General features: G+C 40.2%; 1 protein-coding gene across 1 annotated transcript in view; it reads right to left on the bottom strand.

Moving 5' to 3' along the window:
• The window catches only part of LOC102979158 (guanine nucleotide-binding protein G(q) subunit alpha), a 302,187-nt gene that overhangs the window by 71,387 nt on the left and 203,312 nt on the right, over positions 1-27,488 (bottom strand). The window contains exons 3-5 of the mRNA XM_024126785.3: positions 24,465-24,619; positions 7,151-7,279; positions 4,364-4,493 (exon numbers count right to left, since the gene is read on the bottom strand). Coding sequence (XP_023982553.1) covers positions 4,364-4,493; positions 7,151-7,279; positions 24,465-24,619 — 414 coding nt within the window. The remainder of the gene's footprint in view (positions 1-4,363; positions 4,494-7,150; positions 7,280-24,464; positions 24,620-27,488) is intronic.

Genomic DNA, 27,488 nt, shown 5'->3' with positions numbered 1-27,488 from the left:
AGTCGTATACTAAAGACTGAGGGGCAAGATGTAGTTTCTGATTTCATAATTTGATTAAGAGTCAATAAAGGAGGGCTAGAACCAATCCCATTGAGACCAGATATCTTAACCTAAGCTCTTACTTTTGGAGTTCAAATTTCTTCTCCTCAATTTTTAGTCAGTTTCCTCCCCCTAGAGCTGAATTTCATCTGAAAAAAAAATTCCCAAACTTCACTTGAAGTTTTAAGAGCAGAACAAAGTACAGGTTTCACACTTTTAAAGAAAATGTTCAGACTCTGGTTGCAGTTGAATAACTTCAAAATGGCTTCATTTTAAAACTTAGTAGAGGAGAAATGTCTGAAGGAAATGCATATTTTAGATTATTTGTTTTAGGATAGTTTAAAATCACAAGAGCAATACAGAAACTGTGAATTACTGGTAAAGGATCTCTGGCTGGTCTCATGTGAGTATAACAAGAGTTTAGAGGTAGAGAAGAGGGGTTTCAACTCCTGCAGGGTCAGGATTTTCATTCTACCTCTGTGTTCTTGGCCACCTTTAACAGCTCCTCTTGCTTTTCCTCTCAGTTTATCCCTAACTTCTGGAAGACACTGTGAAGCAGGGAAAGAAAGCTGGTCTAGAAGGGGAGGAATGGGGGCCCTGAGTGACCTGGGCCATGGGCCTTAATCTCTCCATTCTTGTATCCTCAGCAAACCTGATCTTCTCACTTCACGGGAGGTCAGCTGGTGAGATTCAGATAAGTAATGGTTTAAGCAAGTTCTGAATAGGCATAAAGTGGTAAGGTATTATAAACGTCTACTCTCTCCTTTTACTATTCTTTTTAAAATCAATCGAGCAACTCCAAGAATCAGATTTGAAGGATAAATGTTTATGGGAATCCATCTTGGTTCAAAGGAGGACCTGGGGTACAGGGAACTATCTCGATATTTTAATAAAACTAAAACCTAATTGGCTGTGACCATTTCAAAAGAATTAATATAAGTTAGAAGCATACATTCAAAAAGGAAGCATTGGAGAAAAGCGGCCTAAGTCTTTGGGATTCTATAAAAACTTGGTCTGTAAGACAGTCCCTGAGTCAATATCTGAGAAACAAGTTTGTATTAGTGCTCAGATACTCATGTAACAGAGAACCACAAAAAACAAGGACTAAAAGACAGAATCTGGATACACACTGATGAGCTGAAATATGTTATGTGAATGCCTTATTGTGTGCTCTGGGCTTTCAGGGGTACTGAAATAATGTACGCGTGAAAGAATTACAGCAGAGTAACTGGCTCCGTGCTGGTGTGCTATCAAAGGGAAATCAAGACAGCAAAAGGAATATGTAAATCAACGCAGCTCTACAACCCTGATTATGCTCACCCACTATTTGATAACATATTTCCTTCTTTGGAGGAAAAAAAATAAAGAAAGAAATTCATTCCCCAAACTCTTGGGAGGCTGAGAATCTAGACAGACAAAAGCACATCTACATACAAATTTTGAAGATTAATACATAATAAAAGCCAAAGCAATAATCTAAAATAAAATACTTCCCGTAGCTGCTTTTGCTTGTGGTCTGCAATGTATTTTCCACAGTTCCCCAAGATAAAAGGGAGATTGTCAGTATCCATTTCCAGGTTTTTCTCACGAATACATATCAAGGGAAGTATAACAAAGTCTGCTTTGGATTAAAATTATGAACATCAGATTTCAAAACCAAGAACAAAATGTTTTAGGAGTCTATTCCAGCTTTGTCTCACCAAACCCTGAAAATGTGGGGAAAGTAGAATTCTATAGTTCTGAGTTTTTTTTAATGATTTAAGAAAGTAGAGAGGCAATGACATTTTCATATATTACTATAACTGGAAAAGAAAAAAGAATAATGGACTACATCCTGACATTAAAAAATACTTTTGACAGTGTTTCCTAATTACCAACAGTGATGACTATGGCTAACACGGATGAAGAAATTAATGAGCAGTATTTTTTTCTTATTATGTTTAAGATCATCTCCAATACTACCATCAGGCTTGACCTGATATCTGAAAAGAACACCGTAATATTACAAGGTAGGCTTTAAAAATATTCACAAGTGGTTAGGGAGTCCTAATGAACAATAATAGAGTTATTATTTTAATTTGTAGCATAAGGCATCACCACAGGAATCAAAGAAACTGATGTATTTTTAGATGTGTGTACTGCTTATAAATTGAATGGCGAGTAACTGTGGAAACTTTCATTCTGTGGAAACTTTAACTGGATTTATGTGCTAGAATTAGCTGATGAATTGCAAATTTTAAAGTGGTAAACTGATTAGCATTAAATCACAAAATATATTTCTTTCTTTTTTTTTTTTTTGCGGTACACGGGCCTCTCCCTGTTGTGGCCTCTCCCGTGGTGGAGCACAGGCTCCGGACGCGCAGGCCCAGCGGCCATGGCTCACGGGCCCAGCCGCTCCGCGGCATGTGGGATCTTCCCGGACCGGGGCACGAACCCGTGTCCCCTGCATCGGCAGGCAAACTCCCAACCACTGCGCCACCAGGGAAGGCCACAGAATATATTTCTTTATAAATAGAATGCATTTATCTCATATAAAATGTGTATTGATAAACACTTGTTTTCCTCTAGCTATATGTAAACAGTGACATAAGAAATAAAATTATGCATGCGTCTTACGTCTTCTGTGCAGTTGAAAATGTCTTTAATTTTATTTCACTGGACAGCAAACTAAAGAAAAGAAATGATGACCTTTATAACTAAGGCTTTCCTTCTCTCGGACTATCTATTTTGACAAAAGCATCCCTCTTTTATGAGGTCCTTTAGGACAATGTTGATTTTTTTTTTCCATTTCTGTATCTCTTTAGATACCCTGGTATCCAGCACATAGTAGATGAGCGCTCAAAATATTTTTTGTCTTGATTCAACATTCAAAGAAATAAAAAATGTTGTCATATGCTTCCAAGATATGTAGTATGTTTAAAATACTATACCCAAAGATTATGGAACAACTAACAGATATAAAAAAAATACGTATAGAGATATCATAGCTCAAATTCTGATGGTAACTGCTTAACTCAAAGTGTGATAACTGATTCTCATATATCTTAGCATGCTTTTCAGGCACTTTGCATTAAGGCTATAGAGGGCAAATGGCTGATAAACCTCATTGTTAAAAAGAAGTTCCTTAAATAGCAAGATATACATGAACAACCAAAAAAAGAACTTCTTTGATTGGTTCAAAAGCCCATACACTTGTAACCCAGGAAACATTTGAAATGTATGAATAGGTGACTCAGCTGTATATGGGATACTGGTTCATAACTCTTCATCAATCCTACATACAAAAAAAATGCTATGTAGGACTGGATATGTATTTTAAGAGATATTAATACCTGCAGAAAAATAAAATATTTAAAAGGACCAAGAAGCCAGAATTCTTATGTACCAAAAAAACTGTACAAAATTAGAAGTACATTTTAATATACCAGATCTTATTTTAATCAGCTATTGGGGATACTCACTTCCTTCTCTTTATTTTCTACCCTATTAGGAGGAAATTTAATATCTACTATTGGCATGTCAGTCTGCAAACTCTGCCTCTAACAGTATAACAAAGGTGTCTTCTCCATTCTCCCAATACACACCGAACTCCAGGTCAAAGCCACGGTTTTCTGTGCCCCTTAATTATCCTCCACAATCAACTCTGACTCACCATGGAGCCTTTATCATCCTAAAAATCCATATTTATACTTGTTAGAATTTCATGCAATAGGGAGGAGATGACAACACTGAATCAGTTCTCCAGACAGGCATATCAAGGATGCTTTTTCAATCACCCAGTGCTTAGTAGAGAACAAAGTTATGCAGCAGCCTACAGAATTCTATAAGAGCAGAAAGGCCACATCACTAGGACACTTCTTGGCTCCAGAACAAACTGATTTAGAGCCCAGCTGCAAAGTCATTCACATTTCCCAAGAGAGGTTTTGAGTACTCTTTGGGACCCACCCTTCATACAAACAACAATTTAAACTAAATGAAAACAGAACAAAACAGGCTGACTCACTCGAACACTCCCAACTCCATCCTGTAGGAAGAAGGCTATAAAATAATGTGACAATTAGCCTAGGGATTTCCTTGTTATCTTCATTTTCAGAGCCTCTGTGTAGTGTTAAAAGTATCACATAGGGTCAAATTAGACCTGAACACACAGACCTGCTCAAACATCTTACTGTTCTGAGTATACCACGTGGTACCACAGGGTTATTTAAAAAAATTCCCAAATCAGTAGTCAAGAAAGCAATGAAGTCAGTTTACCCCATACCCTATCACTTATTTGTATCAGATGTTAAAATGAGAATCCATTGCCTGTCCACAGAGCACTCACCTCATTGTCTGACTCCACGAGAACTTGATCATATTCACTAAGCGCTACTAGAAACATGATAGAGGTGACATTTTCAAAGCAGTGTATCCATTTTCTTCTCTCTGACCTTTGGCCCCCTACATCGACCATTCTGCAAGGTTAATAATATTCATATTAATAGCACATAAAAAATATCAATATAAATATAGCTTTACTTACAAACTTAGGAAACCTACTCTCTAAAGAGAATGGTCATCAAAACCAATCCAATTAACACTTATTGAACATCTACTAATTTTCTGTTACCTAACAATCAAAGTCAAGACATTCTGGGTAATAACTCATTGCACTTATTAGAAAGTTACCTCATACGTATAAAAATTATAATTTTGTAAAAAAAAAAAAAAAAAATCCTGTGCCAAGCCAAGAAAAAAGGCTTTTATTTAATCAAGCACAGAAGAGTCAGAAACAAAATGAGTTTTATTTGTGTTCCGTTCTAATGGCAAATACTGACTTCAGTTTCTTTTCCTATAAAATGAGAATGAAGATCCTCATGTATTTCTCAAGGAAGTTAGGAATGACTACAAATCATTTAAAAGGTGTAAGATGCTATGTATTTCAACATGGGTGTGTAATGCTTCAACTAAATGCAAACAAAACCTTCCTCTTCATCAGGAAGGTAAGCTTTTGGGGCTGTTTTTTCTTTCCAATATTGACAATAATTTGGGACAGTCCAATCATGTTGGGTAACATGGTGCAATTAGCCTTATGCACAAGTCACCTTGCTAAACTGCTAGGGGTGGTATGTATAAAACATCAAGATGCTATAAGAGGCCACCAGTTGAACTGTATCAAGGATTTGTTTTTACACGTCAATTCTGTGCTCAGGAATCAACACTGGCATCAATTAATTTGAGGGCTTGTGTATACAGAAAATATCTAGCAGAACTTGGTAACGAATCCACGTTTCTTCAAACTGTTCAATCCATAACGACTAAAATGTGTACAATGTTTACAAGATAAAACAGTTTCAGAAAATGAGAGTTTTAGGTGTAAAAGTTTGAGAGTAGGGCTCTTTAAGTGTTTGCTGAAAACTGCAGTTGTTCCTGGTATTTTCCTGCCTCTAAGGATCAAACCTAAACTAAGAAATCAAGAATCTTCCAGTGACTACTATGAAAAGTTTCCTATGGAAGGGATATCTGAGGAGCAAAACAATGGATCCAAGGAGACCTATGAACGACAGACATCAAAACTAGAATTCTTAGGTCTTTAGAAACATTAAAACGCTAGCTCTTCTCTGATGTCAAGTCAATAATATGCTCATTTATATAAAATCCTCATTCCATGAAATCCTGTCATGCTAAATCCTATAAGATGTTTTTGATGGTAGCAAGAAATTATTCTTCTAAGTCATTACTTTTACTGAAGTGCCAAAGAATGTCCTTTAAAAGCTAGTGCCCAAAATGTAGGGGAAAAACCCAAGATGTAATAGTAACCTGGTTTCAGATTTCAGTAATCATAAAGCAAAAAGGAGATGAAAATCTCCATGAAATGCTCTATGTTTTCTGAAAATATTCTAACATGGTTATAAGCAGAAGGAAATTTGGTGTCTCAAATTAAAGATCTCTAAACGCAATGAACTCAAAACTTACTCCAGAATGCTGGAGCTATAGGGAGCCTTGGTGATCATCTAATGTAACCATTTTAATGATGAAAAAAATGAGGCTCAGAAATTATTTCCAAAGTGTCACCCTCTTTATGGCTATGTCTATTAGAGTAGCGTATGGCAGCCAGATGTAACCACAGGTGCAGAGACTGATTAGAATGAAACACACAGTGCTTTGCAGGGAATGATGGAGGGCCTGCCCATCAGGGTCACATGGCAGAGTTACATCACAGGAGTTACATTCATTTCCACTTCACAACCCTGTATTGTATGTAGTTGTCTTAAATGGATGGCTCTCCCAAGGAACTCAACTCTCTGCACCCAAAGACATATTCATATGGCCTCATTTCTCCATGTACCATGTGGTTTGTATCCTAACTAAAAGTACATCTGAGTGATTGTGTAACAAGAGATTAAATGAAAGTACATCAGTCTTGTTTATTTTTTCTCATCTTAAAAAAAATTAGACTACTTCAGCTGAAGTATTACCCAGAAAGAATAGCAGCAGCAAGGGAGAAAGTAATAAACTTTCATTCCATTTTCCTATGTAAATTTAGACTAGGTTAATCAATCCATGTCCAAAACCATGTATTTTTAAATTTTTCAGGCAACTCATTTTAGGAGTACAAAATAGCCCGTATTCTTATTGCTACCGAAAAATTCTACCTTGGTACCAGAGGACCTGGAGGAAACAACATGAAAGCTTCTGACAACCTGTAATTTCTGTTATTAATAGGGTTATAAGATAACTTATATCTTATACACATGTAAAAATACAGTTTTTACATGTACATGTTTTACATGTAAAAATACAGTTTGTACAATGTACAAACAATGACCTCAGAGTTAAAATGATTCCCAACCAGTTTTAGTCTGGACCAATGTTTGAGTAACTTTTAACCACCACCAAACTATTCACTGATTTCTCAGTGATTTAACCTGAAATAAGAAACCTGCCCATACATCTTTCCTCTGCTTCCTCTTTCAGGGACACATTATTTCATTTGTGTTTCCAATGATAATAACTGTTATAAAGGTGATATTGTTTTAAAGTCTACACATGGTTTCAATATTCATAGAGTTCACAAAATGTGCTCAAGGCAGAAGAGCTGGGAAGCGGATTTTACGGACTCAGGTACTACCTGAAAATGACACTTTGTAAGTCAAAGGGGTATTCGATGATCCCTGTTGTGGGGACTCGAACTCTGAGCACATCTTGTTGCGTAGGCAGGTAGGCAGGGTCGGCAACGCGGTCCAAGTCATTAAGATAGCTGGAGGAGGGAAGACACATGAGAACGTCAGTGACACCATCACACCAGACCTGCTGATGGAAAAGGAAGGACAACAAGGAATCCTAAGACAGAAGTGAGAGAAGGAAGAAAAATATCGGAAAGTGGTAGAGTAGCTTGGGAAGTGAAAGATACAGTCAACCTTCTGTTAGTCAGAGCAAGGTTGTCCATCTATGGATGACCTGGTTCACAGTATTTCTCTTTTCTTCTCTTACTGTCAAATAGAACCCTGACAGAACGTAAAGGGGGAGAAGAAAAGAATTAAATGAGTCTCCTACCCTCTACTTGTTTAGCAGGTCTGGTGGGTAAGCAGGAGTTTAAAGCAAATAGTTTTTGAATTATTTATACAAATGTTATTTGTATAAACAAACAGATAACAGAGCTACACATAAGGTCAGGATGAATTTTTTTGCCTTTTTACAGAACATCAGAGCCCTTTCCTGGAATGTATTTCCTTATAAGACAGCAGCATACCATGTCCTAAACTCTGTCCAAAGCCTAAGTCATTCACAATTAATGTGAAGCCACGAGATTTCTAGTTACTGAGGCAACACTATCAAAGGCTGGATATTCCCAGTGTATAGACTCATCACACCTAAACTTTAAATTTATCTGCTTATATGACACTTTTCCACTAAAAAAAAAAAGCTTTTTATTGTGAAATAATTATAGACTCAACAAGAAGCTGCAAAAATATTACAGAGAATTCCCCTGTGCCCTTCACCTAATTTCCCCCAATGATAACATCTTATGTGACCATAGTATATTATCAAAACCAGGAATTTGACACTGATCAATACTATTAACTAAACTACAGACCTTACTTGGATTTCACCAGTTTACACACACACACACACACACACACACACACACACACACACATATTTTGGGGGGTGTATACTTCTATGAAATTTTATTACATGTAGAGATTCGTGCAATCACCACTGCCATCAGGATACAGAATTGTTCCGTTAGCAAAAAGAAACTTCTGTGTGCTACCCATCCCAATCCTAACCCCTGGCAACCACACATATGTTCTCCATAGTATAATTTTATCATTTCAAAAGTGTTACATTCCATTCACTTTCCATTCTATCAAATTGCAAAAATCATTTACAACTTCAAGAATGACATAATTTGATATAGTTGATGACAAACAGGTAAAAATGACTGTTCTGCACGGCATCCGCATGATTTCAAAGAGTCACTATGTTCCCTTTGGCTCTGGAAGGGATGGAGCACAGATATGATTTCAAAACATACAACTGCAAAGTATATACAGAAAGTAACTAACGTGTGAATAAGATTTAAAGAAAAGGTAGAACCATTATAGACTTGGAAGAGATTCGATTTTCAACCCCTTTATGCCCACAAACAAGAGACAGTGAGTTCTGAGACACATAACGGGGAATGTCTGGTGTGGAGCATAACTCAGCAGGGGCACAAACACTCAGGGGACATGACTTACCAGGATAAAGACTGCCTCGCCCTGTTATTCCTGCCTTAGTACCTAAAAGAGTGCCTGGCAAATAGTACTTAACGATTATTTGCTGAATGGATGGATGGTTTCCCATGCTGAGATTTAGGTTTAGCATTATTTAAATATCCTTCTTACTAGTGGGGTTTCCATATCAATGATACTGTTAAATTTGAAACTGAGTATTGAAAAAAATTTAAGTCTCTAAGATTCATGGGATCATAAAGTAGTAGAGCTACGTCTGACTTTAACAAAGAAATAAATTACTGCCTTTTTGGAGCTGTATCAATTCTTTAAGACAAAAAAGTACAATATTAGTCGGGAAATTCCTAATACAAAGCAACTATAATTAGTATTCTAGTGGCCTTGTCCCAAACACATCAATGATTCTTTAGCTGGCAATTAGCTCTCTACTGGCTGACAGAAACCAGCCTGATATCTTTAATTATTATAAAAGTAGCTGGGGGACAAAAAGAGGGAGAGGCTGGGAGAATATGGGCTTGAGAGGCAGGAAGGAAATGTAAAAAAGGACTGGACTTCAAATTTTAGTGAATATGCTGGCACGGTCTAGGAGGTGCCTGATGGGGTTAACAAGCCCATGTTCTGGGTGTTGGCCTGTATCTCATCCTACAGATAAACCAGCTCATGACTCCATAAATGCAAAATCAACTGGGTACTCTGTATAGATGGAGTTTTTTGATTTATGAGCTCCTTGATTTGAAAAAATCGAAATGAATGTACCTTTTGAAATCTGCAAGATCATCATTTATTTAACTACTATATACAAAAATTTAATTCAGAGGAATCAGAGAACTTCCAATTCACATTGGCAAGCTTGTTCGGAAATACGCTGCCCAGTAAACCATTTCTACTCACTTCACCCAATCCAGAGGTCAGAACAGAAGGTGGCTAAGTCTTGGACACAAGGTGCTACTGTGTTCTTGTGGAAAGAGAAATCGTGGCTTTCTGTTTCTTGATCCGTTTCTTGAAGATGACCTCAACAGACTACTCGTTGCCACTTCATTTTTAAACATGTGTCCTTGCACAGGAAAATTTAAAGAACCAGCACATGAAGCGGGAGAGTCCCTGTCACACTGCACGTGAGAACCTTGCTAGTCTCTCTCTCCAATTCAGAAAGGTGAACCGAGCTCTGGGAAAAACACGATGGAGTAACACAGAATCAGGATATAACACCTGCGACTGAAAGCCACTGATACAAGTTTAGAGGCTGTCCTAAAAATACTGTCAGTGGTTTCTCTCTGTGAACGCCAGGCACTACTGAGACATTAGCTGAATATCTGAAGCATTCATACGTGCAAGAATATTTTCCCCCTTCATCTTTCTTTTGCTCCTTTTCAATGTAAGCATAGTTCAGAGAGTAATAACGGCAACGTAACAATTAACCTATACTGGGCACTTGCTGCTTGCTAGGCTCTGTTCTGTCTGTTCATTGCCCAGGTTTCAACATATTTCAAGGCAAGGAAATGACCATTAAAGATCCTCATACATTTACAATTTACTGGAAAGTGAACTGCACTTCTTGCTTGACATTCTTGTTGTTTTGTTTTAGTTGGATGGTGGAGAGAAAGGCCCACTTCACTTGGAGTAAAAAAGTTAAACTGATCTAGTTTAACAAAAGAAAAAAACGGAAAAGAACTTGCTATCAAGGTCTGCTAGTTGAAACATATATTATCTAGAACCGGAACCAAACCAAACCAAACCTAGAACACCCCAAAACAAGACTAGAAAAACAAAACAGAACAACAACAACCCCCCCCAATCAAACAAAAGACACACAATCTATTTTCTCCTACAGGAAGGTCTGGGTGGCTCAAACGCTACCCAAATCTGAAGACCTGTTGCAGATAACTTGAGAAACAAGTAAAACGTGCAGGCCACCTAGACTAGCATCTTTCACTGCCAAAGAGAGGCCAGTGTGGAGAGCTTCTGCCTGCACAAGCACCCAACCCCACGTGGCCCCCTCACTCTGGGCTTCAGAACTTGGAGGGTCTCACAGCACTTTCTGCATTTCATATTTGCTTAGGGAAAAAAGCCACTCTACTGCCTTAGAAATGGAGTTCTAGCATGATAAGATTAGCATATCCTTATTTGTTGATTCTTGTCATATTCTGAGAAGAGGTAATGATGGAATAATCTCTTAACTGAATTGTACTTTCCACTGAAGCACCTCATATTTGGGGGAAAAACGCTGGTGGAATATGGGGGGCGGGTGGGTTCATGTTGGATGACTCCATTCATTTAACCTTTAACTAAAAAACACTGAGGTCTGAACAATTTATATTGCAGAGTAAATTCAGAGAGTTAATTATAGCTATAATTTGTTTTGTAGGAATGATTTTGAGTGGCTGCTGAGGTCATTCTCAGGGTGCTGCTATGGTGACAGGCACAAGGTACATTTCCAAGGCAATGTATGTATGACAAGTGGCTGGCAGTAGCTCTCTCCTGATGTCAGAGAGAGAAAGATCCATGGTACACACAGGACTTATTTAACTGTCTAGGAGTGAAGACTTATTTAAGATTGTGCTTGAAAATGGGTTTAGTCAAACTCATCTTACTCCAATCCATTCAAGGGAATTTAATGACTTGTCATTGCTTTGAGACATTCAATAATTGATAACTTCATAATTGACTTAAAAAACGCCCAAAACCTCAACATTTTCCCACAGACATTTGCCCAGTTAGGGCTCTCACACTCCATGGGGTCAAGGACCATGACTCCCTTTGTCCAAGGCTGGTCACCGACATTCAACCAAGGGCCTGGAACACAGCAGATGCTTAACATGGGACCCAAATTAAAACTATTTTATGGAAAACGTTGTAGTGGTTTAGAAAGGCAGGTTACACCTTCTAGGAGAAAACAACGGAGTATGGGGGTTGTTAGATACCCATCTTTACATAACTACTTTTCTTCTCCGGGCTATTACTGGCCTGCATTATGTAAGACCTAAATTCTGAATTCAAATGCCTCTGACGAATATAAAGACAACACAGAAAGGAAAGGCAGTATCCATTTAATTTCATTTAGTAGATGCACTTCCTGCTCTTCTTTAGGTCCTGACCACAAAATGATATAATTTGTACATCCGTTTTATGCCTGTCAGTATCAAGCTTTCAGGCCTTGGAATTCACTCCAATCCAGGGCAAACAGAAGGAGTGGTCCCTTATTAACAGACGATTGTGACACAATATCTTTAATGGAAGAAACAGGTTTCTGATGGTTTTCAGTGAAAAGCAAGGCGACAAAAAGACTAGTAAAATTTCCATAATTCCTTTCCTACCATGAAAAAAATGCAGGGTCATCTGAAATTCAACCACCATCTTGATCATGACATTCTGGTAGGTGCTAAGGAAAAGAAAATTCCCAGAATATGATCCCTGCCTGCAATGAGTTTACCAACTTGTAGGAAAAAAGGGGGTTATACGAAGAGGAGAAACAGGGGAGCTTATTAGGGAAGGAATGAATGCTTGTATATTTTGGAAAGAGCCATTTTCTGGGAACTTATTTGAACTGTCTCTAATCCTTGGTGATTATCCACAAAACATCCTTCTCTAGCATGACTGATTTAAAAGAAAGACAAGGAAATCATGCCCATTCGTTTATAATTACACCTTGTAACTGCTAAAGTCTTTATACATTTAACTTCAGTATCACATCTGGCTGCAGAAAAAATAAGAAATTCAGAAATGGGGTATAATCCATTACTTTAAATGATTAAAAATATATGCAATAAGCTTGAATGTCACTAAAACAATATGCCTTAATCAAACTAAATATGGCATTTCTCTTTTGAATGTTTTAAAAAGAGATTTCAATTGTTCCTTAGTTTTTGACAGTAGTTTGTCAGTAACAGATTTGAGTTGACCTTCAAATTTAATTTATGCTCCAATCTGACATGTAATGAGAACTTATTTTCTTAGATCTTTTTAGAAATAAAAAGAAAAAGCCCTACTACCTATGACTGGAAAGGTAATTGAAATCTAAGCCAAGAATAACACAGAAAATAGAAATTCAAGTGGGTTTGTTTTTTTTTTAATGAAGGAAACATGAATAAAATTTAGAGATGACTCAGCAAGTAAACAGTATCATATTACAGCTGGGGTTAAAAAAAATTAATACACGTATTAGGCATACAAGCCTTAGCAATTATACCAAAAGGGGGAAAGCACCCGTGGGTGATAAGTGGAAAAAGAAATCTCTGACATTTGTTCTAAATCCAACCAAACATAGTAAGATAACTAGATAACTGAATACAGCACCTTGGAGCATTTAATATAACACACTATGGGGTGTATGCTGGGGTTCTTCAACTCCTGTGTAAGAGCCTCTTATCTAGAGGCTGTATTTATCAATATAAGAGAGCTGCAGTTCAAGTCAGATATTAAGATGAAGTTCTGGCACAGAAAATGACTCTGGGTAGAATTTCACATTTTTTATTATTGAAAAGAAGGTTAGAAAAACTAGGTCGACTTCATTAAAAAAAATTAAGAAGACCTCCGTGTAAGAGGAAAAATCTTGGGGGATGTGAAAGCTAGATCATGCCTGAGATCTTATTTGACACTGTCAAAGCAGTGGAAGCTAAGGAGAAACTAGAAACTTAGGGTTACTGTGCAGTTTCTATGTGACCACAAGGATTCAAAGGAAAAAAAATAAAAGAAATTGTCAAAGTGAACTTTTAAAAAAAAAAGTGAAAGTAACAGTTCTGCAAAACTGCCCTCCCGAGGGGAGAGTCAGGCACAGGTTTTACAGGTTGTTGTTGTTGTTGTTGTTGTTTTTTGGCGGTACGCGGGCCTCTCACTGCTGTGGCCTCTCCCGTTGCGGAGCACAGGCTCCGGACGCGCAGGCTCAGCGGCCATGGCCCACGAGCGCAGCCGCTCTGCAGCATGTGGCTCACTGCTGTGGCCTCTCCCGTTGCGGAGCACAGGCTCCGGACGCGCAGGCTCAGCGGCCATGGCCCACGGGCGCAGCCGCTCTGCAGCATGTGGGATCTTCCTGGACCGGGGCACGAACCGGTGTCCCCTGCATTGGCAGGCAGACTCTCAACCACTGCGCCACCAGGGAAGCCCAAGCACAGGTTTTGATGCCAAGGCCCAACTAAGTCCCTCCCTCCTCTGGTAGATCCCACTGCTCGGCTGAGCCTGGCGGATGACCTGGTTAGGCAGGTTAGCTGCACGAGATTTCTGATTACTCATTATACAAACACTTTCATCTCCTTAAGAGCTCGCTCTGTGGAGGGCAAATCAACTGTCCTTTTTCCTCTTTAACACCTGGTACACCACGATCAGAGTTCAAGGAGGTGCAGCATTTACTACAGAGAATTTGATCATAAGAAATTATTTTTCAGTACAAAATTCCAGGTTTAAAACACGGTCACCTAGTGGTAGCAGGGGGGCTACAATCTCACAGTGTATGAAAGCTACTCAGGGAGAATATTCTGTGGGATAAAACAGAAGAGATCATGCATTTAAACTGTCCTTTGACAATAAACTAAACCAACCCAGAAAATCAGATTTTTTTTAAAGTAAATAGCTCGTAAAAAGATCCTATATCACTGCATCTAGTAAACAGTTTCAGTATCTTATATATGGATAGTTGATCTGAATGTCTACCGTAAAGAGACCACTCGTGTCAACTGGGGAAGGAGAGGGGCACCTATGTGTGTGTCAGACAGACTCCAGGGCCAGGGCCAGGTCCACGGCCAGGCGTGGGTCAGAGCAAAAGATTCCCAAGTCTGTTGCCCAAAAAACAAATTAACCTTGTAATTAAGAGCAAAAACAAAATAACAACAGGGGGGAGGGATAAATCAGGAGCTTGGGATGAACATACACACACTACCATATATAAGATAGATAACCAACAAGGACCTACTGTATAGCACAGGGAACTCTACTCAATGTTCTGTGATAACCCATATGAGAAAAGAATCTAAAAAAGAATATATGCATAACTGAATCACTTTGCTGTGCACCTGAAACTAACCCAACACTGGAAATCAACTACACTCCAATAAAATTAAAATATGAAACAACAACAAACAACAACAAAACAACAGAAGAGGCTAAGAGACAGAGATAGAGAAGGAAAAGGGAAGGGAGGAAGAGGCCTTTTTCAATTTGCCTGTTTGGCTTTGTTAATTTATTCATCTTTTATATGGTAACTTTCAAAGCTGTTGACTAATTTTGACACAATTTTTATACTTCTAAAACGTATCAGAAGCATCAGAAGGCTACTTTTTATTCTAGTCTGCTCATCTTGAACTGTAATGACAGTGCTTAATTCAGTTAATTTACACATATTTATTGAAAATCTGTTATATGTTCAATGCAAATCACTGTGTGTGTTGGAGAGGGACGGGGGTTGGCACAGGAAGCTGGTACAAAATACTTAAAATATATATATTTTCTTTGCCTTTAGGGACACCAGGCTACCTGCGAAGCAAAGATCGCACAGATGAATCAATTAAGAAATAATTAAGTGCCAAACTGTGAGGTGCTAACTATGAATGCATTAAGAAGCGAGAGATGATTATGAACTGCAGTCACTAGAGAACTGCGTAGAAAAGTGGGGGATGAGTTACAGCGTGCAGACTGAATGGGACTGGAACAGGCAGAAGAGGGGAGAAAAGAGAGATGGGAAGAAATCAGCAAAGAAACATAATTTACTTATTCTCTTATTATGCTCCTCATTCATTCAACAACTTTCCCTTAAAGCCAGACTGAAAGCTAGGCACTGTGCATAGCACTGGGTGGGAACCACAAAGAAAAAAAAAAAAGATGTAAGTCCTGTCCTCAAGGAGCTCGTGCTCTAGCAATGGCGATAAACATGCTATAAAATAACCATTTTAGGGGCTTCCCTGGTGGCGCAGTGGTTGAGAGTCCGCCTGCCGATGCAGGGGATACCGGTTCGTGCCCCGGTCCGGGAAGATCCCACATGCTGCGGAGCGGCTGGGCCCGTGAGCCATGGCCGCTGAGCCTGCGCGCCCGGAGCCTGTGCTCCGCAGCGAGAGAGGCCACAGCAGTGAGAGGCCCGCAAAAAAAAAAAAAAAAAAAAAAAAAAAAAAAAAAAACATTTTACAGCACAGAAAAGATGTGACTCAGAAGACAGCTCCCAGTGATGGTAGCCAAGAGTCAGCCATGAGCAAAAAAGGTCGCTGACTAAAGCAGGTCTCTCACAGTCATGTCTCCTTAACTTGGATATTGGTTCTGTAGGACAAGAACTTTCATTTTAACAAGGATGATCAGGTCTGAGGAGCTGGTCATGTTAAACTAATTATAGACCACAATTCTTTAAATCAAGAAGCCATTGTGTTAATGAAGAAGAACATCAGGGTCAGCCCGTAAGAGTTCAAAGAGGGCTTGGCAGGTGGGGAGTGAAAATAAAGGAACGGGCCCGATGGAGAAAGCCAAGTGTCCTGGGCTCACTTGAGACTGGAGGTGGGGTTATCTCCTAGTCAGGTACGAGTTCTCTTAGGCCCCTTTCAAAAGCCGGTCAGCCCTACCTTTGGTCCCACGGACTGTTAAATCCCATCACACTCTCAACCAGCTGCACCAGGCACTACAATGGGGGCAAAAGCCAAGCCACGAGACACAATCCTTACTCTCAGAGCCAAATGTACTCAGTCAACATTTCTGGTCATGTATACCATCTTTAGTACTGGACATTCTGTGCACGGCATTTAGAGGTACTACCGGGAACACAGTCTAGAGCTCTCTGATGCTCACCTCCTATCTGAAGTTTTGTTGTGCAAAGAGCTATTGATGGAGTACGCTGAGGGACTGCACGCCATCTGTTCTCTCAGTTCTCTAAAAATGAATCTCTGGGTTGATTCAGAGCATCCGAGGACTAAGGTAGGGTCTATCTAAATGGCAGAAGTGGAAGCAGAGTGCTAGCTGCCTTTTAATATTCAGTCTTCTTCCATGGGAGGGGCTTGTAATTTTTTTCTTTTCTTTTTTTTGCGAGGTGGGGTGGTTTGAAATCAGATAGTAAGTATTTTAGGCTTTGCGGGCCATTCAGTCTGTTGCAATGACTCAACTCTGGCACTGGGCACAAAACCAGCTTTGGGCAACACATAAACAAATAGGCTTGGCTATGTTCCAACAGAATTTATAAAGACAGGCAGCAGGTTGAGTTTGGCCTGCAGGTCTTCCAATCCTGTTCTATAGTAATAGCGCCCCTGGTTTCATGTGGGTACAATGTCATCCTGAGTAGACTGTGGGAAGGATTGTAAAGAAGAGGTCAGACTACTGAACGTGCAAACATTCTGCCGAAATATGAGCAAAAGCAGCCAACTGACAGAGTGAGGCGTCTCCCACATCCACTTTGCCCTTCAAGCAGAGTGAATGAATGATGAACAGGTGCCAAGACAAACCCCTTTCCCTACTACATCTCTGTAATGAAGGTTATAGTGGTTACGTCTTACCACCTCTAACAGCTCCAAGCACTCTGAAAAAGGAATACTAGAGACCAAGTCTCAGAATCATCAGAGTTCACTGTGGAAGACAAATATGGGGTATGTTTTATTCTTGCAAAAGGTTATTAGGAGAGGGACTTCCCTGGTGGCACAATGGTTAAGAATCCGCCTGCCAATGCAGGGAACGTGGGTTCAAGCCCTGCTCCGGGAAGATCCCACATGTCGCCTAAGCCCCAGCACCACAACGACTGAGCCTGCACTCTAGAGCCCGCAAGCCACAACTACTGAAACCTGCGTGCCTAGGGCCCTTGCGCTCTGCAAGAGAAGCCACCGCAATGAGAAGCCTGCTCACTGTAACAAAGAGTAGCCCCTGCTCACCGCAACTAGAGAAAGCCCGTGAGCAGCAACGAAGACCCAATGCAGCCATAAATAAATAAATAGATAGATAGATAAATAAAGGTTATTAGGAGATACGGCTCATTAGATAAAAGAAAACAAAAATAGAAGTAAATATGTCACACGGGTGAAAAAAAGGGCCACTCCATGTTATTACTGTCACTCTTTAAAAAAGAGCAAACATATGCAAGATCAATACCCTCTTCTGAGCTCAAGACAGCATTTTTAGTCATTTAACTATGTAGAGAATAATCTCTCTGTTCATTACATTTCCAGGTAAATTTGGGGGGGTACCAGGTTTCCACTTGACTGCAGAGGGTAATGGTTTCTCAGATAAAGGCATTCTACTATTACAGAATCAAAGGATTTCAGAATTAGAAGAGAGTTTAGAGATAACAGACACCAGTGTCTGAGGCCAGTGAGACTTACGTAGTCAAAAGCCCCACAGGTGAGGAATGGCAGACGCAATTCCACTGAAGGCTGGACTTTGACTCAATGGTCTCACCACACAATGTCTCGTCCGCCTCCGAAAGCCTGCAGTAGGCTTACACTTCTTTTTAATAGTCAGATAAAGAGTAAAGTTAGAATGGCTGTGAGAGGTAGAGATAACACATGCTCAGGTTCAAGTATTTGGCTCATGAGTCAGGAACTAATTTAGCAAGGTACTTCTTCAAGAAGGATTCAGCCCCAAAGCAGGCCGATATGCTAACCTACCTCTGAAAATTCGTTTTGCATTTAAAATCCAACATTCAAATTCCTTGTGCATTTTAAAATTAAATTAAAAATTTAAGCATGAAGTTAGAAGTAAACTCCAAATCTGACTTATGCCCAAAAGCCAATTTCCATGTACTTTGGATTCATGGGCTGTGGAACATGCGGAAATTTCAAGGTGTCTGATCTGCTGAAATCCTTGGAGGGTACTTCAGTACAGCAAGATTAGGCATTACTTGGTCCCTGAAGGTGAACAAGGATACAGCAGTCTTTTGCCAAAAGCCTGCAGTGTGAGGACTTTTCTCACTATATGCCAAGTTGATTGAGATTTGTGTTCTCTGGCTAATGTCAGGGAGCTTCTGGTACTGTAGGCAGTGAACTCATTTGACCTGACGTCTCAGTATATTAAGGCAGGTGGTGAACCCCAGCAAAAAAAAAAAAAAAAAAAAAAAAGTAAATCTACAGCCATCTGTTTATTGTACTCTTTATCTAAAGATATTCAGAGCCCTGAGACTTTTTTAAATCAATAACAAAAAGGGTAATAAGGGAATCTACAAAACTCTCCAGCATCTTAAAATGCTTTTTTAGTCTTTCATTAAATAGAACTGGAAGAATATGCCAAATTAAAGCCAATTGCAAACTTATCCTAAACTGCTTATCCGTCGTCTGGAATTTCCCATCTCCTTGTTTCTACCAGTGCTGCCTGTCCTTTGAGCCATCTGATTGTTTATTATGATCAGCAAGTTGGCTAATCAAAGTAGAAAAAGGAAAGCTCAAATCATTTTAGTGTTCTTATTGGCTCTAGTTTGACTCCAGTAAAAAGTTATTGGATGGAGTATGGGAAAAGGGGTTAAGACCGTAGACTAAACTAAATAATATTTCTCAATTCTGTGTGACCTAGAATATCTTCTATGGTGTATGAACAACTGATATACTGTTAAACATGGCTAAATTTTCTGGATGATAATCAAAACCCTGCTGAGTGTATTTTCCAGTAAATCGGAACTACCTATAGGGAACATTAATAAAGATTAATAAATAATTTGTATCTTTCATGGTAAGTGATTTATCTAATCATAGCTATTTTATCTATTAGTCTATCACCTATATATCTAACAACTGTCAATTATCTCTCTCCCTCCCTCTCTCATTCATTCAACCATCCATCTATCCATCCATCCTCTGTGAGGTTGGATTTCACAGTGGTTAAAAACTTGGGCTCTGGAGGCAGCAAATCTGATTTCAGTTCCTACTCCTATCACTTACTAATTGTGTGACCGTGAACAAGTCACTCAACCTCTCTGAGACCCTGTTTACTCCTGTTTCATAGGGATAATAAGAAATATCTACAGTTTTGCATATAAAAGACTAAGCACAGAATCTACCATACAGGAAGTGTTCAGTAAATGGCAGCTATTTTGATAACAGAACTTTCCACATGCCAGACCTTCAAAAACAGCAGGAAAAAAGACTTAAATGCCTTTAGCTCTGGAACTTCATAGTTCGTCTATAATGGCCAAAGACAGATAGTGCCTACATCACGGTCACTGAAACAGTGGAAATTACCCATCTATGATTTCATGGAACAATCATTTGTGAAGGTCAAATGTGAGCAGTCAATGTTAGGCTCTGTGGGCAGAGGAGAGAGACACTTCAGTAAACATGATACCACATACAAAGGAGATTTGTACAAGTGTTAAGATACATGACAGAGTGACTCACTATCTCTGGTGTTGGGCAAGACTTTCAGAGGGTGTGACTCCTGAATTGGGTCTTGAAGGATAAATAGGAGCTCATCAGATAGAAAAGAAGAGAGGCATGCTTGGCCTCTGTTCTCAGTATTCCTGGCAAGTGGCCTCCACTGACTCTCACAACCAGCAGGGTCCTGGAGATAACTGTTGTTAAGCTGAAAACTTTAAGCAGATGGGCATGGCAGGCACGGATTCTCACACGGTTAGAGATTAGGTATCTACATGTTCCCTAAATCTAAATTGAAGAACCACAAGAGAGACAGTCAGTACTCAGGGAGGCTGGTCTTAAATTCAGAAAGATTTCTGTAAGGTGATGTTACCGTGTAAGAAATTAGGTGCAGAATCTATCAGCAAAGTTTTAAAATTTTAATTATAAAGACAGAAAGAACAACATGCCTCCTCATGAAGTAACAGAGGCAGGATAAAATACTAAAAGACACACCAGTGGAATGTACACAAAGGTCAGAAAGGAAAAGGGGTAACAACTATCTCGAACACAGAAAAAGGAATTATTCTGAGTTACTCTTTGAAAATGAATTCAGTACTGGGAATCAGTGATGCTCAAGATAGGGGACCTACATCCTCATCAGTACTATCCCTGCAGTTCACGGGGCATTCCCTGGACCACACCGGAGGAACATGTGGAACATAGCAGCAAATGGGTGAATACAAAAAGCCACTGGTCTTATCTTTGTGCTGGGAAGGTTTTCCTGGCTAAGGAAAAGGAAAATGCCTGGCACTAAGATGGAGAAGAATAAAGTGACTCTAAAACTTGGCCTCCCGGCACAATGGGATTAAAGGCAGGCCAGCCAGGCTACTTGGGCCCTGATCTATAATATAAAGAGTGCTGAAACATCCTGGTTAGAGATCAGAAACACAGATGGAGTCAGCTGACTCAGGTTTCCACACACAACTTACATAATTGGCAGGAATAGATTGGTTCTACTCCCTGAAGGTAAACAAGAGTTTTCTAGAGAAAACGAGGGGGAAAAAACCAAAACACCTCCCTAGGTTTCATTTAGCTAAGGTGACCAAATGTCCCTGCTTGACCAGGAGATTCCCAGTTTATGCCTGCTATTTCATTGCAATTATTAATAGGAACCCCTTCCTTCTCAAAATGTCCTGCTGTGCATAAGTTATACAGTCACCATCTATTTAGCCTATGTAACAAATTACTGTAACGAAAAGACTGAAACATATTCCTTTTGGTAGAAAATGTATTTCAGGATGAGCAAATAGCACCAGTGGAGGAGAAAACCTTCTACTTCATAGAAGAATGCCAACAAAGACCAAATGATAGAAGTAGAAAATCATTCTTTTACGAATCCTAATGGAATTATTAAGCCAGATAAGACTTATTGATTGGAATTAAAACGATCCGGTGAAGAGTTGATGGGGAACTGGAGATTACACAGTGACAAAGTAACACCACACAGATTGCTTTTGGTGGCAGAAGGAAAAAAATATAACTTTATAATGGAGGCTGTCAGTGCCCTAACACTGTGGTGAACCTTAACTTACCACTGATGGGTAAACCAGTGTATGACATCACTTAAAGTGTATTCTACTCACAATGGTTAACTGGAATCTAATCAAGTCTTTAAATGGAACTTCCAGTTTGTAGAAAATCCAAGAGACGAAAGAGAAAGTTAAATCATGCTCTGAGGCAGCAATCAGGCCCAATCCAGGTCAATCTTTTCAACATGCCAGTGAAATACAAAGCAGGTCTCTACTAGGTTAAAAGAGAGTTAAGGGACATAAAAACCAAATGCAATGTGTAGCCCTAAAATTGACTGACTCTAAAGGACATTTTGGAAGAATCTGGGAAATATGAATATGAACTGGGTATAGAATGATGAAAAGGACGCTGATTATTTTTAGGTATAATATGGTATTATTTATCATGTAAGCAAATGTCCTATTTTTTCAAAAAGATGCACACTGAAATGTGGGTATAAGGACATATAATTTACTTTATTCCTTCTGCATAAAGATATGGTTAAAAAAGAAAAAAAAAAAGTGCAGGTGCGTGCACTTATATACCCACATGATGTACAGTTTAGAAAATCGAGTTCTCCCTATCCCCATCAGGGGAAAGGAGAACTGTTTAAAGAATAATCATGTGAAGGGGTTGAGATCAGCCTGTCCCAGGTGCCCCCATATCTTCAGCTCTAACATGAGGGATGTGCCCACAGAGCAGGCATGTTTTTACGGTAGACGCGGGCTGTGCGACAGAATTCTAAGATGGTGGCTCTCCCAGCATCACAGTGCTAACAGGGGCCAGGAGAAACTGTTGCGGATAGCTCTTTGCCCTAAAGCAACTCATGGGTACTTGTCTGGGAATGCACAAATCTAAACTGAAGGAATGTCACCAGACATATGGTGGAGCTTTGTCTCAAGAACACAACCGCAGCAGCCGACCCAGGTGTCCTCAGGGCAAACAGGAATCTCTCAGAGGGCCTATCCCAGGAGCAGGAGGCAAACCATTTCCTATCAGGGAGCCCTAACCCTGGTAAGCAACATCATTATGGGACACTGGTGCTCTGATACCCTAGTCGCAAGACCTCTCTGTAGGGAGAACAGATCTAGGTGACAGGTAAAGAATAGAAGAGGTGAGGAGGAGCGACAGGATTTACGATAAAGTAAAAAGACGGGGGTTAGAAATGATGAGAGGTGGAGGATTTATTTGTGTATATAACTTTATAATGGAGGATTTCCTCCTCAGTAAGGACCAGGAGAGGCATCACAACAGCCAAGTGAGAAGTGAAGAGGAGTTCAAGGAGAACCAGAGGTGAGGGCGGAGGGGTAAACCGGAGGACAGCGGAAGACATAATGAACAGGAACAGGAACGAGGGGTAAAACACACAGCAGCAATGTGGGGGAGGTGGATGAAGTCTGAAATGGCAAAGGAAACAGAAAGACAGAGGGGGCAGGAAGTAAAAGGAAGACAGCTGGTCAAAGGTCGAGGGGGCAGAATTTGGAACACATAAGAGCTGAATGCATCTTCTTCATCTCTCTACTCACAGCAACTTATACAGTAGGAATTCGGGACGGGGGGGAGGGGGGAGGAGGGGGGAGGGGGGAGGAGAGAGGGAGGCGGGAAGGGTAGGGGGCGAAGGAAGGCGGGCAGACACAGAAGAGGAAGACTGAGGACAGGCCAGTGTGGAAGGCTCTGTGAAGGCGTGGAAGAAGGACAAAAGAAGTAGGGACTGAGGAAGCACTCATTTCAGAGGCACAGAGCAGCGGGTGGCGTTCCACGTCACATTTCAGAATTACGGAATTCAGATTTACCTCAGGAATACAAGAATTGCTTTGACCGGGCAACATTTCTTTGGCTAACCTGAATCATAACGTATCTTATACAAATGCCTAGAACTAGGGTAAGAGCATGATCCACTTTACTTCAAACGCAGAGCCAAATAGCTCTTGGATCTTCTCTGCACCGCGGAGTGATGCCAATCAGCCTATGAGGCTCCTTATTTTCCCCATGGTCCTGCTCTCATCCAGAGGGTCATTTCAACATATGAACTGCCCTGAGGCTGCTGAATATTTTCCACCCTTTCTTCTGTCTGCCCAGAACCAACACAAGAGGCAAATGCTGGGTTAACATAATTAATGTAGACAGAAATCTGGCTAAATACTACTAAAAAAATCCATTTTTCAGGCGCCCAATTATCTACATTGCTGACCACATTGATTACATTAATCCAATGACTGCCAGATCTTTACTTTCTTTCTGTTAGGCAAGATTTAATCTAGAGAACTAACAAACCTCTCTAGGATGCAAATCTCTCCCAGGACACATGATTTTGACTGACAGCTCACAAAATAATTCGGGAATGCATGCAAAATTAGACTCCCACGCAATTTTCATGCAAAGGCAAATCTATTCATCAACATAACAGTGGCTCCCAGAAAGCAGTCAAGGTTCTGTGTCTGGAAACTAGAAACCAGGAAGTCTGATGTTTGCGAAGCCATAATCAAGCGCATTTGTTTGTGGTTCTTAATGTGCCTAGGTGTTTTCCAGCATATGAATAAGATCAGAAATTTGCATTAAAAATTATTATTACAAGATTTCAAAGCACAATGACGTATGTGTTTGAGAATTGCTGGTTTACAATTTGGGGAAAGAGACAGGTTAGTGAATGCAGATTCCTAGAGTCTTCAGTTTGTTTTGCAAACAGAAAACAGTAAAATACTCTCCCTGACTCCTGATGCCAGTCCCTTACAATGTAGTTTAAATTTATGAGGTTGGCACAAGTTTACTACCTGTACTTCCTAACTGTGCAGTTAGAATCAGATAACAATACACACATTACAGAACACAGAAGGTCTCACTGCAGAGCACCTGCACATGAAAAGTAAAGAGAAAGATCCAAAGGGCCTCCTGGAGGAATACTTACTATTTGGTAGAGTCAGATAACTGATATTCCCGTCGTCTGTCATAGCATTCCTGGATTCCAGGATCGTTCCATAAACTCTTTATTGCATCTACATACGGATTCTCAAAAGCAGACACCTTCTCCACATCAACTTCTCGAACTAATTGTGCATGAGCCTGTTTAAAAAAAAAAAACAAAAAAGTTTTAATCTCCTTTCCATCACTGAAAATTGCCTTTGGTTTGCACATTACATTGTGCACAAGTGAGGTCTTTCCTCATATACTGGTTTTTGAACTGGTTTATAATAAGGTAATGCTTCTTTTTTTTTTTTTTTTCCTTAGATAAAACCCAGTCCCAAATCTTTCCCTCTAGAGTAAACCATGAGGCTACCTAAAGTTGACAGGAGGAAAGCAGAGTGTTTGGTTCCCGTCGGAACAATGAGGATGTCATGCTACACATAATGACTGTTTTCAGGTGATGATCATAATCCTAAAACAATTAATGTTATTAAAGGCATAAAAGAGACACTTATCCCCTCTATGTTTATAGTTTATTATAATCAAACACATAATACACCCAGCCCTGAGTGTTCTCATGGTCTGGGTATTCACTGAGTAGCAGAAGCTCAATCAGACTCCTCATCTAATCAGGGTTAGTTCCTGTGGCCGGCTTCTGGGGTAGGGGTAAAACCACAGAAGAACAGTTAATATTAACAACTGAATCTGAGCAGCAGAAAGCATGCCTCTCCACTCCCACACCCCTGAATTGCCGATATTTATTTTATAGCTGCCTTATCTATATTATCAGATTGAGGAGGCTATTCAGTTTTTTTTTAACAAGGAAAAAGGACTCCGTCATTTTCATTATACAACATTTAGCAGGAAAGAGGTAAAAAGATTAAAAAAAATTTTTTCAACAAGATTGAAATCAAAATGTTGTATGGTCAACCCCCAAATTAACCAGAATATATCACTGTCTAACAATCTCAATCAAAATAGTTTTTTTTTTTTTTTTTTTTTTTTTTTTTGCCGCCGCAGAGCACAGGCTCTGGACGCGCAGGCTCAGGGGCCATGGCTCACGGGCCCAGCGCTCCGCGGCATGTGGGATCCTCCCGGACCGGGGCACGAACCCGTGTCCCCTGCATCGGCAGGCGGACTCCCAACCATGGCGCCACCAGGGAAGCCCCTCAAAATAGGTTTTCATGGGTGTAGTTTACATGTAAATTACATATGTACATAAATATGTAAATCAACAAATAACTAATTATCTTGAAAACTGGAGGCAGATGGCCGATAATTTGTTAAAACAGTCTTGATTTTGTACAGATAAACAAACTTCTGAACTAGGTCAGTGAATGGTTATCTTGATTACATGATGACCCAATTATTCTTTTCATAGAGTTTTAAGCAGATAGAATTTAATAAATTTAACCCATGTTAGGCCTGTCTGGTTCCCCATCTTTATCTTCCTTCTCATCCCGTAAGAGGGAAGGGCCGCATGTCATTAGACTAATGTTGACTGAGAGAAAGTTTTAAGAAGCCCAGCGTGCCAAGACTGAAGAAACCACCTTTCTTGCTGGTTCTGCTCTGACCCTGACAGTCAGATCTAGTAAGTGAGAAGCCCCATAGCTCTGCCCTGCACCCTAATCTTGGAAAATGGATCCCTCTAGTTGTTTTCTGTACCTAGTCCCTGCCCAGGCAATCTGTCTTATCCCACCAGCAATCCTGCCATCCTGAAGTCCTGTTCTCAAGTCTCAGACCTCAGGTGGGCCTACCTCAATCACAGTTCCCCATGACTCCCCCTTGAAAACAGTATCACTGGCTCCCCAATGAATCCCCAGTGCTGTGCTCCACCAGGCTCTGTAGCACCTGCTGCTCCGTGTCGATACCAAAGACTGTACTGGTCCCACCTGCTCTGCCGTCTGCCTGCTCAAGTGGACGTCCTTCAAGCATGAAACACTGGCTGCGGGGCCTCCCGCGCTCTGCCCAGCAGGCATGTCTCATACCTTCACAGGTATGCCTGATGTCAAGCTTTGACCCCGCCTTTGTGCCCTTGCTCACTGAATACAAACAAGTGCTAACTCTTTGTGTCCTGAGATGTGACAACGATCACCCATGGTATAATCCTCAATTAGAATCCCCGTGGCTATGCCTGTCTTACAGCGTTCTCTAGAGGATTCTGTGCATCTTGGAGGGCAGATGTGGGGCAGGAACAGGGATGTACGGGATGGTCTCCTGCTGGTTATACTCTAAAGACATGGTTTTAATCTGACTCTGCTGCTTCTTATGACATTGGATAAGTTGCTTAATCTTGCCAAATGTTATCTCTGGTGGGGAACATCCTGCCCCAACAAGCTCATGTGACTTACTATTGTGCTACAATACGGTAGTTGAGTGGTTCTCAAAAGGCGGTACACACACCAGCAGCGTCACCTGGGAATGTGATAAAAATGCAAATCCTTCCATCCTACCTCAAACTTTTTGAATAAGAAACTGATTAGCAATCTGTTTTAACAGGCCCTCTGGATGATTCTGATACATGGAAAAGTTTGAGAACCACTGCGAGCTATTAAGCATCACACAGACACGAGGTGTTGTGGTCATAATTAATTGTCTGGCTGGCCAGAAAACCGCCATTGGAAACTAAAGAGAAGGGTCCCAGACAGGCAACAGCACTCCAAAGCAAGGGGCATTATAAGGGCCAGGAAGCCACAGAAATGAATAAAACAAGCTAGATGTAGGCAATAGGGAGTGATAGGCACACTGTCGCCAGATTTTCCGATTTATCAAGGGAAGCCAAAAATCTAGATTTTTCCATGAAATATCCCCAATTTTTATTCTTGGCAATGCTGTAAACGATGAAGTATATCTGTGCCCGAGTTGGATCAGGTACCACTCATTTGCTCCTCCATTTACTCCCCTAATAAGATTGACCAATAACACTATGTCCTACACAGAACCTGGAACACAGTAGCTGGCCACTTAACACATGCTAATAAGTAATTTTGCAGCACTTTCCTACAACAATATTTAGACAAACTATTAC

Source organism: Physeter macrocephalus, chromosome 9, assembly GCF_002837175.3.
Source record: "Physeter macrocephalus isolate SW-GA chromosome 9, ASM283717v5, whole genome shotgun sequence".
Classification (NCBI taxonomy): Eukaryota; Metazoa; Chordata; class Mammalia; order Artiodactyla; family Physeteridae; genus Physeter; species Physeter macrocephalus.
This window is presented reverse-complemented; position numbering and strand designations above follow the sequence as displayed.